At 43.0% G+C, this 15,227-nt stretch overlaps 1 protein-coding gene across 1 annotated transcript in view; it reads right to left on the bottom strand.

The window, feature by feature from the left end:
- The window catches only part of LOC126263277 (uncharacterized), an 881,511-nt gene that overhangs the window by 285,844 nt on the left and 580,440 nt on the right, over positions 1-15,227 (bottom strand). The window contains exon 8 of the mRNA XM_049960363.1: positions 11,033-11,161. Coding sequence (XP_049816320.1) covers positions 11,033-11,161 — 129 coding nt within the window. The remainder of the gene's footprint in view (positions 1-11,032; positions 11,162-15,227) is intronic.

Here is a 15,227-nt window from a genome sequence, read left to right as displayed (position 1 = left end):
AATCCACCTGCCGTGAAATATGCTATTCAATACCGCTTCAACTACACGCGAGCTATGTGCCGGACATCCATCATGTTGGAAGTACATCACCATTCCGTCATGCAGTGAAACATGTTGTCGCGACTGCTACGGTCGCAGGTTCGAATCCTGCCTCGGGCATGGATGTGTGTGCTGTCCTTATGTTAGTTCGGTTTAAGTAGTTCTAAGTTCTAGGGGACTGATGACCACAGATGTTAAGTCCCATAGTGCTCAGAGCCATTTGAACCATTTTTGAAACATGTTGTAGTAACATCGGTAGAACATTACGTAGCAAATCAGCATACATTCCACCATTTAAATTGCCATCGATCAAATGGGGGCGAATTATCCTTCCTTCCATAATTCCGCACCATACATTAACCCGCCACGGTCGCTGATGGTCCACTTGTCGCAGCCATCGTGGATTTTCTGTAGCCCAATAGTGCATATTATGCCTATTTACGTTACTGCTGTTGGTGAATGACGCTTCGTCGCTAAATAGAAGGCGTGCAAAAATTTGTCATCGTCCCGTAATTTCTCTTGTGCCCAGGGGCAGAACTGTGCACGACATTCAAAGTCGTCGCTATGCAATTCCTTGTGCATAGAAATATGGTACGGGTGCAATCGATGTTGATGTAGCATTCTCAACATCGACGTTTTTGAGATTTCCGATTCTCACGCAATTTGTCTGCTACCTATGTGCGGATTAGCCGCGACAGCAGCTAAAACACCTACTTGGGCATCATCATTCGTTGCAGGTCGTGGGTGAGTTGACGTTTCACATGTGGCTGAAAACTTCCTGTTTCCCTAAATAACGTAACTATCCGGCGAACGGTCCGGACACGTGGATGATGTCGTCCAGGATACCGAGAAGAATACATTTTGAATAGGCATACATCAACAGGATATCGACCTTTTCCGCAATTGGTAAACGGTCCATTTTAACACGGGCAATGTATCACGAAGCAAATACCGTCCGCACTGGCGGAATGTTACGTGATACCACGTACTTATACGTTTGTGACTATTACAGCGCCATCTATCACAGAGCGAAAAAAGTGGACCAACTAAATTATTCATATTTCTTTACGTACTACACGAATATGTAATAAAAATGGGGGTTCCTATTTTTAAAAAAAGCAGTTGATATCCGTTTGACCTATGGCAGCGCCATCTAGCGGGTCAACCATAGCGCCATCTGGTTTCCCCCTTCAAGCTAGACAAGTTTCGATGTTTGTAGTTTTTCCGTTTGACGCTTATTTCGTGAGATATTTGGCCCGTTATTGAATAAAACAAGGTGAAAAACATTAAGCTTTATGATTTTCAACGAGAGAAAACGAGCAATCCTGATTGATGTAGAATATCATGATGGCTTTTGTGTGTCGTAGACGAGTCGAGGTTAGCCCCTGCAATATTAATGATGAAATGTGCACTTTTCGGTAGTATCAGAATGTAAGTACTGTACTGATGCCTTAGTGCTTTTTTTTATGTGCTACATCTGTTCGCTTCCACCATTGCTGATGCAGGATCCAGACATCTGCTACACGCGCACCTTTGAGTAAGTAATACCTAGTTGCTTGTTCATTGCTGCGTTTGACGGCTAAGACATGACTGCACCATTTTATGCCGAAGAAAGATTTTCCTTTGTTGTACTCTCGGGTAATGTTTTTTTGTTTAAGTGCACCGTTACACGTGAGAGTTGATTTCCTCACCTGCCGCGCTTCTCGCAGCTCTTTAGGGAGTGTTCGCGCACAGTTGGTGCCTTACCACGACATAATGAAGTCATCTGCATTTAGTGTACCGCCCCTCCCTCCCCTCCCCTCCCCTCTCCCTCCCTCACACCCCTCTCCACCCCCGTAGAACCCGTGAAGCAGATGTCGACCTGCGACATCCTTCAACGTGTGACTACGAGAAGTTCAAAAATGGTTCAAATGGCTCTGAGCACTATGGGACTTAACATCTATGGTCATCAGTCCCCTAGAACTTAGAACTACTTAAACCTAACTAATCTAAGGACAGCACACAACACCCAGCCATCACGAGGCAGAGAAAATCCCTGACCCCGCCGGGAATCGAACGTGGAACCCGGGCGTGGGAAGCGAGAACGCTACCGCACGACCACGAGATGCGGGCAGTACGAGAAGTGTCGCGTAGGATTTATCTATAGCACAGAAACCACATTTGCTTTACACTGTATTCTAACGGTACAACGGTAATTAAAACAAAAAGTGTAATGTGTTATTGGATAACGTTTCGAAGGTGTTTATAAAATTGCGTGTGCCTAATTATTCGTATTCTATTTAATGCTTATCTGTACGATATTTTCTACGTCGTCGCAGATTTTCAGTATGAAGCTCATTTTAGCAACTACCGTTTGTAATTTGCGGCGCGCCTTTCTAGCCGCGTTCACGCTGCTCTCGTGCTAATTCGTGGACACGGTCGGTGGCGTTTGTGGCGCTGCTCCGAACCCGCGTCGTGCAGTGCGAGACTGCAGCAGAGAACCTGCGCTGATAAACACACAGGCCAGAGTCTTGGATAGACCAGCGGGCGTGCCAGAGAAAGTAGTTGGGCTTGGACTGCGAGTGGCGACGTGTGATGGACTTCATTCCCGTGGCGACAAGGAATGGACGCCCGGCATTGTTTTACGGGAATCGATGCGTGTTTCAAATGCCTTGCACGCCTTAATTAGGATCGTCCATAGAGTTCAGTGTTTGCCCATGGAGCAGTTGGAGAGAGACTCGGTGAAGAACGGAGAACCAGAAGTCACCTCCAAGCTGGTGGACCAAGGACCTGTCTACTGGATGCCACTAGTGGTCAGAGCGGGACGTGTCCGCTGTGTGGACAGTTGGTGTCTTTTCCTGGGCGATTTAAGTGGAGCTGCAGAAGAGGGAGTCCAGACTACAACTGGCTGATTTAGTGAACAGTATTTCGTTCGCTCGAGTGATGGAACAGCGTGCGGTGAAGACTGCAAGCTGCGCTTTTAGCGTGTCGGGCGATCAGTAATATTACAAGGTGCGCGGGTACAACGTGCCGGTTATGGTTGTCTGGTGGCACGCTGAAAATGCGGTTGTTTCCCCTAAGTGAGAACTTTCTCTAAGCTGTGAGCATGATTGGTGTTCAACATATCACTGTTTGTTGTTGTTGTGGTCTTCAGTCCTGAGACTGGTTTGATGCAGCTCTCCATGCTACTCTATCCTGTGCAATCTTCTTCATCTCCCAGTACCTACTGCAGCCTACATCCTTCTGAATCTGCTCAGTGTATTCATCTCTTGGTCTACCTCTACGATTTTTACCCTCCACACTGCCCTCCAATGCTAAATTTGTGATCCCTTGATGCCTCAAAACATGTCCTACCAACCGATCCCTTCTTCTAGTCTAGTTGTGCCACAAACTTCTCTTCTCCCCAATCCTATTCAATACCTCCTCATAAGTTACGTGAGCTACCCACCTTATCTTCAGCATTCTTCTGTAGCACCACATTTCGAAAGCTTCTATTCTCTTCTTGTCCAAACTAGTTATCGTCCATGTTTCACTTCCATACATGGCTACACTCCATACAAATACTTTCAGAAACGACTTCCTGACACTTAAATCTACACTCGATGTTAACAAATTTCTCTTCTTCAGAAACGATTTCCTTGCCATTGCCAGTCTACATTTTATATCCTCTCTACTTCGACCATCATCAGTTATTTTACTCCCTAAATAGCAAAACTCCTTTACTACTTTAAGTGTCTCATTTCCTAATCTAATTCCCTCAGCATCACCCGATTTAATTTGACTACATTCCATTATCCTCGTTTTGCTTTTGTTGATGTTCATCTTACATCCTTCTTCAAGCGTGGAATGTCAGATCCCTTAATCGGGCAGGTAGGTTAGAAAATTTAAAAAGGGAAATGGATAGTTGAAAGTTAGATATAGTGGGAATTAGTGAGGTTCGGTGGCAGGAGGAACAAGACTTTTGGTCAGGTGAATACAGGGTTATAAATACAAAATCAAATAGGGGTAATGCAGGAGTAGGTTTCATAATGAATAAAAAAATAGGAGTGCGGGTTACCTACTACAAGCAGCATAGTGAACGCATTATTGTGGCCAAGATAGACACAAAGCCCATTCCTACTACAGTAGTACAAGTTTATATGCCAACTAGCTCTGCAGATGATGAAGAAATTGAAGAAATGTATGACGAGATAAAAGAAATTATTCAGGTGGTGAAGGGAGACATATCATTGTACAGAAGGTAAATAAAATGTAAATGTCGGATAGACCGTTTGTCGGGTGCAAGTATTTCGATTTGACGCCACTTTGGCTTCTTGCGTGTCGTTGGGGACGAAATGATGATGAGTAGGACTACACAACACCCTCTCCCCGAGCGGAGGAAATCTCCGTCCCAGCCGGGAATCGAACCCGGGCCCTTAGGATTGACATTCCGTGGCGCTGACGACTCACCTACCGGGGTCGGACTGTACAGAAGGTGATTTTGTTATTATCACGATGTAAACATGTATGATTTGTGTATGCCACTGTATCGAAAGATATCCAATTACTTCTGTCTGTAATCGTGGTATGCTTTGAACGTTATATCGTAGAGAAAACCGTATTGAGGAATCTGCGTTAGTCACGTAGATGACTCATTGTTATTTTTCTTGATGACGTTGGTTGTGAGATCTACTGTCACTTGCCTACTTGTAACTAAAGGCCTTATTTCACAAACTATTAGCTGAGAAATTCGACTGTAGGAGTACCTTTCTAGGAAAGCGTAATGTATTAAAACTTCATGCAGGGCATGGCATTTTGTCATGCAGCTAATTGTTTATGAAGTCCTATCTTTTGAACTGTGTGTGTTACAGTGATGTATTTGTGTAGGTACATTCAGCGGAGCATTTGAATACTGTCTGCGAAATATGTTTCGAATAGAGTTAGTAACAAAGAAGTAATAAATTCAAACGGCGTGCACAATGCGATATTTTTTCACACATCCCAGCGTTTATGACATCATATCTCCTCAACTGTCGGGGATACCATGATATAATTTTATAGGTGCATTTAGTGGCACATGTGGATATTGTCTGCGAAATTTATTGCGAATAAAGTCACTAAGACAGAAGTAATAAATTTAAATGTCATATATGATGCAGTTTTTCACGTATCTCAGTGTTTATGACGTCATACGTCCTCGACTATTGAGGCATATGGTTTCAACCCCGACAACAATTCTTACCTGACAGTAAGGAATATATGTAACAAGTTTGGTTGAAATCGGCACAGTGATTTAGAGGAGATGTCGAAGATAAACACACACACACACACACACACACACACACACATACACACACACACACACACACACACACACACACACACATAAACACACGTCCATTGTAGTAATATGTATGAATTATTATCGCTGGCCCGATTTTACCTACGGGGGCGAAATGCTTCTGAATGTCGTTTATATGTGCTACAGATATTTTATGTTGTTATTCTCTTGTTGAACCCTGCCTCCAAGAGCCATATTGGGCAGTAAATTAAGTTCTGTTTTTTGACTTAAATTCAAAGGCTTCCACGACCGGTGGCATTTTAGATAAAATAATTTTGGGTGCTATGTCGAGTCATTGTAAACTACTAAAACAACTAAACTGCGGACGTTTTGGTCAACTTGCTGCGGTCCTCTTTAGGGCGGTTCACTGAACCATCGTCTTGCTGCGGTCCCCTTCAGGCCGGTTCACTGAATCACCCTGGTCGAAACGTCGGCACTTTAGTTGTTTTAGTAGTTTGCAATGACGCAGCCCAATAGCCAGAATTATTTAATCCAAAATAGTTATGTTCTGTTTTCATTTCTCTCTTGTCAAGAAGAATACAGGGTATTTCAAAAAGGTCTTTACAACTTTGACAATTCATATAAATTAATTCATAATACCTACAGAGGTGACTGTAGCGTCAATTTGTAGGGAAATACATCAAGTTTTGTCTCGCATAGTTTGGTAGTGCCGAATCGCACCGTAAGAAGCGCTAGTGGCAGTTGCGTTACAGATGGCTGCTTTCACTCGACCCGTGCATGCTATCTGTGTCTTTTGATTTGAAAAATCGAAGTCGGCGACAACTTTACAGCGTAATTTCTGTACCAAGTACGCTAAACATCCTTCTAGTAGGCCTACAACTTATGAGTGGCATAAGTGTTTTGTAGAAACAGCGTGATCGGTAACACTTGGGTAATCATCAGATCGTCCAAGCACATCTGACGACGTCGTTGAGCGAGTGAGACAACGTTGTGTCAAGAGCCCTACGACATAGACCTGACGTTCATCGCGCGATCTGAAAATCCCAAGTACGATTGTTTGTCTTATGTTGAGATACCGTTTGCATTTGAAACCGTACTGATTCAAAAATGGTTCAAATGGCTCTGAGCACTATGGGACTCAACTGCTGAGGTCATTAGTCCCCTAGAACTTAGAACTAGTTAAACCTAACTAACCTAAGGACATCACAAACATCCATGCCCGAGGCAGGATTCGAACCTGCGACCGTAGCGGTCTTGCGGTTCCAGACTGCAGCGCCTTTAACCGCACGGCCACTTCGGCCGGCTCCCGTACTGATTGACGGTCCTACAAGCAATAAAAGACACTGATGAAATTGCTTGCAAGAACTTCTGTGCAGATATGTTAAATCGATTACATGAGGATGAACATTTCTTGGACAAAATCATCTCTTTGGACGATTCTACTATTCACATGAGTAGCAAGGTCAACACACATAATTGTAGGATTTTCGGCAGGCAATATCCACTTTTTTGACGAGTCGACTTTTCACTTCAGAAGCAAGGTCAACACACATAATTGTAGGATTTTCGACAGGGAATATGTACATCAAACATTGAAACATGTTCGTAATAGCCCTAAACTGAACCCTTTTTGTGCACTGAGCAAGAACAAAGTGCACGGCCCCTTTCTTTTTCCATGAGAGAACCATCAGTGGAGTAGTGTACCTGGATATATTACAATTTTTAATATCATAGCTCGATAAGGATGATCAACAAGGAAACGTTTACTTCATGCAAGATGGTGCACCACCCCACTACCTGGCTGAAGTCTGGGATTTTCTCAGTGACCGCTTTCCAGGTCAATGGATTGGCCATGATGCGCAAATTGCATGGTTTCCATGTTCCCCAGACCTGACATAACTCGATTTTTTTATCGGGATTCATCAAGGATATCGTGTTGGTACCTACTGTGCCGGCTTCTCTACCTGAACTTAAGAGCAAGAATTTACGCCGTCACTGAGCAAGTTACACCTGCAATGCTAAAGCGAGTTTAGGAAGAAATTGACTTCCGATGGGATGTGTGCAGAATAACTGACGGAAGCCACATACAACATCTTTAGTTTAAGGTATTAAAAAAAAAAAAAAAAGGCTTGATGTATTTCCCTACAAAAGAACGCTAAACCCAGCTCTATATCTTCTTTCAAAAAATTTATATGGATTTGTAAAGTTGTAAAGTCCTTTTTGAAACACCCTGAATTTTAGGTTTAATAAATTCATTGTAAAATTCAATCCAAGCCTGCACAGCCCTCAACTTGAACCCGACGCCACCCAGACCCTGCGCTCCAAGCATATGTTCTTCCGTCAGATCACGCATTACTAAAATTAGTCATGTATCTTTGGATTATTATTTACTCTCCTGTTGTGATGACTATTCAGTTTTGTATAATTTCGGCACTGTACACAATATTTTAGTTTTAATAACATATTAGCGGAAAGTTTTAGTTCACTGCGTCATATATATATATATATATATTCAGTGAGACATCTACTGTAAATATCGACTTATAAACAGATGACTTGACAATTAACAATCTTATTGCTGTTAATGATTATTCATTTTCGACAAAAGAACATGGTTCAATCAGATATGCATTAATGTTTTGTGGTTTTAATCGTAGTGGCGATGTATTACTTTGACGCGATTTTCATAAATGTTGGTATGTACATAGCACTCGGTTCACAAACATAAACACAGCACAGTTTCGTATATCTTCCCAATGTCTATGCTACGGTGTTAGATGCGTGACGGTCAGGTTTGGGTTTAGTACACTTTCTACTTTTTCCGTTTTTGATTGCAGTTTTCTTTCACTTCTAAATGGAACTTTAGATCGCCCAAATATTAGAGTATAGAAATGTTCGTGCCATCCGAGGATGTGTAAGGGCCTTGTTCCTTTACAAGTAAGTGATATTAACTTTGGTAGACACGCGACAGTAGGTCAAATGTCAAGCTGTTGAAAGATGAAGAAAAGCATGTTGCTGACAGACAACAAAGGGCTATAGAGAACCGTAGTACTTCGTTTTCAGCCAGGACACAATGGAGATGTGGAAAAAGTTATGTTGTCATACGGACCTAGTGGTTCAATGAATAATCAGAGCATGAGAGAATGGGAGTGAAAACTGAAGGTGCGCATCTACGTTGGGAACGGAAACGCGATCTACAGTGTCGGTGTGAATGGGTTTTGTCGCGCTTTGTTGTGTTGCACAGTCCACTGTGCATTTTGATTTCCGATCCCTCCATGATATATAATTTGTGTTGTCCCTTGCACTTTTCTGTTAGGTTTTTATCATCTGGTGCGGTGCGTTTCGTAGCTAGTTTTGTTGCTGCCCAATAAGAAAACTGCATCTGCAAACGAATCGGCTTGAAGCATTCTCTTCAGTTAATATTCCACTGCCGCTGGTTTCTGAAACTACCATCACTGTGGTTTCTACATGCAGACTCATAGCAGGTAATAGTATCCTTTCGTTCCTCATCCAGCAATACGTTCTCCTTCGTGCAGAATTTTTTAGACTGTTATCTACCTCTTATTCGTTTTTGTACATCCTCTGGTTAACATTAGCGAACACTATGTCTACAGCCGGCCGCGGTGCCCGTGCGGTTCTAGCGCTGCAGTCCGGAACCGCGGGACTGCTACGCTCGCAGGTTCGAATCCTGCCTCGGGCATGGATGTGTGTGATGTCCTTAGGTTAGTTAGGTTTAAGTAGTTCTAAGTTCTAGGGGACTGATGACCTCAGAAGTTAAGTCCCATAGTGCTCAGAGCCATTTGAACCATTTGAACCACTATGTCTACAAATGCCAAATCTACGAATCAATTAAGATTAGTCTGTTGAGCTCAAAGAGTTAATAATAATTTGTCACAATACGAATTAGCATTTCGTGTTCCACGATTTATTAAAAACTTAGTTACTTGGACGTTCACTACTTCATAATTACAATCTTCTGCTGTGTAGAATTGTGGGTCCACCTATATGCAAATACTTTTCTTTTGTGTACCTCCCAAATAAATTTCCTCATTCCCTTTACTTTGAAGTCGTTGCATAACCGCTGTTTTCTCGGCATACAGCATGTCATGTTAGTTGGTCGACTTTTAGTTGGTCTGAAAACACAGAAAGAGCATAACTTTTCAACTGGCCATTACTTAAAACATTAGCGTAATTCTAACACTCATAATCGGAAACATCTCTTTATTTTCAAGACTCGGTGGTCTGGAGCCTGGGTGTAGTTCAATAAATTAATCGTGATGGGCTTAGCCGCAAAGGTTGACTAGTATGAATACTTTTGCTTTCACTGGACCAGTATCTGTTGTAAGTAGGCTGTTCATGTATTTGTATGTTGGCAGCGCTATGTAGCGCTTTGCATTAATAACTCTGACAGCACTGTCCGTGAGACTCTGTAAGAGAGACTGTGGCTGGTCGGACTCGCAGTTGGAGGTGAACAGCCAGCAGTGATGGAAGTTGGTTGAGTAGTCAGCAATGATTGAGGTTAGAGGTTAATAATTAGCAGTGTTGGAGGTTTGCAGCATTAGCACGAGCTGACGGTCTGAATGTGTATCCATCATGGAGATTTATTACTGGTGATTATATGATTTTTTTTAACTTGTTGTCACTTGATTAAGGTAAAATCTGCTAAATACATTGTTTGCTCTGCAACAAAACCTTCACCAGAGTTGGTAATTTGTGCTACTTACTGAAATGCTTATGAAGTGATGAAAAATATTCTCACGTTTACATACCTGATTATGACATGTATCTCTCTACGAGAGTTGCGAGAATTTTTACTGACTTATGAAATGCCACATGGCTATTAAATGCTGTTTCACGCTTTACTTTGTACATATTTGCTTATTTTATTTTATATCTAGTTTCTAGCTGCCCTGAAGCGTTGGTTATATAAAATTAAAAAAATTAATACATATGCTAATGTGTACAATTTCTGTCAACAGATCTTTTAAATAATAATTCTATGATCCACATACATAAAAAAGGGGAGCACTTGAAAAAAATAATAAGAAGGAGAAGTGACTAGTAACTGGAATTGCATACATAATTTTCTTTTCCAGGACTTGATAATTTTTTAGTAGAATAAGTTGTTGTGGTGCATCACTCTAGTGTTACGATATGACATAGGCAGTAAGACGTGAATAGATAGTTCCCTTATCTACATTGCTGTCTTTACTGTAACATTTTCTCTGCCTGTGCTTTCTCATGTTTAGGTGTATGTTACTGCATTTGCTGGTGCTACAGTACTGGCCATTAAAACTGCTACACCACGAAGATGACGTGCGACAGACGCGAAATTTAACCGACAGGAAAAAGATGCTGTGATATGCAAATGATTAGCTTTTCAGAGCATTCACACAAGGTTGGCGCCGGTGGCGACACCTACAACGTGCTGACATGACGGAAGTTTCCAACCGATTTCTCATACACAAACAGCAGCATGAGCAGAAGATAAAGGAGAACTGGAACAAAATGAAATCACGGAGGGGAGGAACTGATGTTGTAATATGATCATACCTGACCAATACGAATCTGGAAAGAGTATTATAGTAGAAAGTAATGAAATTTACGCTAAAGTAGTAGGCAGGCAGGTGCTATTTAATTAGCCACTGCAAGGAATAATGAGGCAGAGGACAACTAGGACGACATGGAGAGTGCTGGAGTGAAGGAACATGGTGGGCTGTGGATGGTACTCACAGTGTACCTCGAGGCGGTACGTCTTGTTGGCGGGCGGCGGGATGCCGTTGTCTGCGATGCACTGGTAGACGCCCATGTGGGCCCGCGACACGCGGGTCAGGTTCAGCGTGTAGCCAGACACCGACACGGCTGTAACACAGCACACACACACACACACATGTAGACTACACAAAGGCGCACTACAAGCAGCCGCGGGTAGATGCTGCCACAGTCCACGAAAGGACCACCGCCGGGAATTCATCTGCCAGTCTCATTCGTTGCCTGAAAGAGCGAGACGCTTCGAAGTGCACCTGTAACAGTGCAATCAGGCCGATGTAGTTACTGGTCACCGTGTCACTATTACATACAGGTTGGTCGGAAATTCCCGTTACAGACTTCTAGGACATGTGGAGGGTAGTGAGTACATAGCATTTTGAATAGGAACCCATGTCCGGATACGTATCGTTTCCGTTCTACGACAGTTCCAATGCTGATGATTATCTCATCCATACTCACGTGACGAATGTACTTAGGCGTGACCCAGTACAATTGTTGCAATCCATTTCAAAAGGATATTGACTCGTTCCGTTATTACTTACGCATTTGCATTACAACTTACACCTTATGGTTTACATTAGTCGACAACAATAAGAGCCCAGCATCTACGGCACCAGCCGCAACGTACCGAGGCATTACAACAGCGGTTCGATGTGGCGACCACCAACGTCGTTACACACATTGTATCTCCGAAGCATGTTCCGGTACATTCTCTCCATCCTAAGTGGTGTCTCTTCAATGTCTTGTGCAGCGGCCAGAACTCGTGCCAGCAGATCTTCCTCTGTCTCTACAGGTGCCTCATAAATTAGTCTCTTCATACGACGCCACAAGAAGTAGTCCATATGGGTTAAATCCGGCGATAGTTGCGGCCACGCGGTTGGACCATCACGTCCTATCACCATACTGTCTGTTGAGATGTCTCTGGACAGCCCGTGAAAAGTGAGGTGGTGCTCCATCATGCTGAAACCACGTTTCCTAACGGACATTCAATGGCACAGCTTCCAAGAACGGGTCCATTACGTGTCGTTGGAAGACAAAGTATGTGGGACCCGTGAGAGTGGATGGAAGGAGGTATGGTCCAATCACATGACCGTCCAGAATACCTGCCCACACGTTAATACCAAACCTGTCTTGAAATCCCTTAACATGCGTGGCATGAGGGTTTTCGTCCTCCCAGACATGGCTATATCGAGCATTCAGAACACAATCCCTTGTGAACCTACATTCATCTCTGAAGAGAACTCGACGTGGAAACAGGAGCGCGTCGATGCAACGGTGCACGAACCATGTGCAGAAGGCGAAGCGTTGTGGAAAGTCTGCTGGATACATAGCGTGTACCCTTTGTAAGTGGTACGGATGTAATTGTTGCTCATGCAGGACATCCAAGACGGTACTGTGACTAAGAGCCACTGCACGCGCAATTGTTCGCGAACTCTTTGACGGGCTATCTTCAGTGCGACGCAACTTCTTCAAATCCGAGAGTGCGAAGTCGCCGTGGAGCACCACAGTCCTGCCTCCTCACGGTGGAGGTACCCGTTTCTCGTAGCCGTTGTGTAACTTGGGCAAACAGTTTGTGCGATGGAGTGTGACGGTGTGGAAAACGTTCGTAATACAGCCGATTAGCAGCTCTTCCGTTACCTCCAGCTTCGCCATACACAAGGAACTTGTCTGTGTATTCCAAAAACGTGTACTGCACTATGTTTCCGCTTTCGGTGATGCACAGGTACTGACTCTGTCTCTCAGCAACGCGGACAGTAAGTGACATCTGGGGATCGTTTGACGTAGTACACGTCATCGTGTCTACCCTGCTGCATACCAGGACAGGGAACTCTGAGACGTTTCTTTTGCTCTAAGCAGACGTTGACGAGGTACACATCTGAAGTGAAACTGCCGTAGAACTGAAACGATACGATTCTGGACACGGGTTCCTATTCAAAATGTTCTGTACTCACTACCCACTACATGCCCTAGAAGTCTGTAACGGGAATTTGCGACGACCCTGTATTCCATCTAGAGTGAGTGAATAGTTTATGACCGTACTAAGCCGTATCGATAACTTATTTCTCACATATCTCATGGTAGTTTTGTCCTTTTCAAGCTGCGGAGTGGTGAAGCCATGACAGCTATACAAATCGCTTGTATTTACACATTTGTAATCATCATGTTGCTTCCACAGCGCTGGAAATTTGCGGCGTTAGCAGTGAAATACACTGGTGTGTAAACTTCGGGACGAAAGTAGCTTTCAGCTGACGTATCACTGCAAAGTAACATTGCAAGGTGAAACTTGGACAATACGTAGAGGTAGGGGTGTAAATGTGAAAACCCAGTTTGTTTTTGTTGTATAAAAGAAATGTTTACTTCTCTTTCAGCTTCAAAAATTAGCCGAAGCTAATTCATAATGTTTCAGCAATAAATGTAATATTATGAAACACAAAAACTAAATATGTTAAAATTGAAAAAACATTTTCTGCTTGCACAACGACTCACTATTTTTTCAAGAAGGGGTAATGTGGGGGTGATGTGGTAAAGCCTTTAAATTGTGGGAAACTGACTACTTCAAACGACAAGTGTTGAAAATGTTAGAAACGATTTTATTTTACATTAAATTTAAATTACACAAAAATATTTTAAACGGAACTGTATTAGAAAAATGCTTCATAAGCGAAGTTCACTTGCAAAAATCGCATATGTAAATATCTCCTTCATTTCCGGCACAGAAAAATTTACTCCACTCCTCACACACTACACACTTAATCCACAATTCTCCCGAATGTCTTTGGAAAATGCGGCTTCACAAAAAATACAAATTGCATCTTCTTCAGTAGGTTTTTCTTCCCCAACTGCGAGATCCAAATTTGACTCGCCTGAAGAGACAGTTGGTGCATTGGGCTCTTCATCTGAATCCTCAGATAACTTATGCCGTTTTTGCACGGTTTTCTAAGAGGAGCTTCAAGTTTTTTCTTGCTTTTGGCAGGTGCATTGGGAAGCTTCTGTTTACCCTTCAGTAAGGAGTCTCCAAGGCGTGTTTTATAAGGCGAAATGTCAAAACAGCTGATGAACCTGGCTTACGACTTCTGTTGGAAATCTTCCTCTTTAGAGGGGGGACTGGCATGATATCTTGTGCAGAGAGACACGTATTTGATGAGGTATTTGACAACGATGTTGACCTTCTGTTTTATCCATTTCAATGAGATACTGTACCAACTGATCCTCAATAGCATCAGGTAGTACAAGCTTCTGTCCAAGTCTCAGAGAAACACATTCTTCAGGTGACATATCACTATGCACAAACCTTTGAAGTGTCGTCTGAGGTATACTGAAAGCTTTTACTGCTCTTCTGAACCCCACCTGCTTTCCCTTGAGGCTATTATAGCCTTAATCATGTTTTTAGCATCGCAATCCTTCACAATAACTCTTGGTTTCCTATCAGTTAGCTTTCGTAGCATCTAGAAACAGACGCAAAACGTATTAGAAGTAACGTATTTGATGTTGGTATTGTGGAAACTTTTCCACTATTCCATTGTATGTATGCTTCCACATTACCTACGCAATGGCCATTTTAAATTTAGGTAGATTACATTAAGCAACTATCCATTTAAGGTTGACAAAGGACTCCTAAAACCTTCTATGCACCTCCCTTTATAAGCTGTCAGACGTAAAGAAAGATAACTACAAAGTATATAGATAAATATAATAGCACAACTTACCTCGAAAAACGCGCGAACGTAAATTGCATCACTGTGGCGGCGTCTGTTGCTCAACTGACTTCTGACCCTCTACCGTGACAAATAGGAACTATTGCAACAATTTCTGGCTGCCCCGCTACGGTGCAGCACTCTGCAGGCCAGATACTAACGTTTCCACATTACCCACACGTTTCCACATTTACACACCTACCTCTACACGAACTACTACAACATAGCACAGAACGTTACAAAAGGGGAGTTATGGTTTTTAATAGAGCATGTGATCACCACCGACCGCAATGCGTGCTCTGCAAAACACTCCCACGCTGGCCACAGGGTTCATACGCCGTCCTTGAGGCAGGCCGTCGCATCCCTCCACCATCACTTCCGACAACTGCTGAGTGGTCGTGGGTGCATGTGGACGTGCTGCATTAAGTGCCCTCCCCTCCCCTCCTCCCCCCTCCCCCAAGAGA

The sequence above is a fragment of the Schistocerca nitens genome, chromosome 6 (genome assembly GCF_023898315.1).
Source record: "Schistocerca nitens isolate TAMUIC-IGC-003100 chromosome 6, iqSchNite1.1, whole genome shotgun sequence".
NCBI lineage: Eukaryota > Metazoa > Arthropoda > Insecta > Orthoptera > Acrididae > Schistocerca > Schistocerca nitens.
This window is presented reverse-complemented; position numbering and strand designations above follow the sequence as displayed.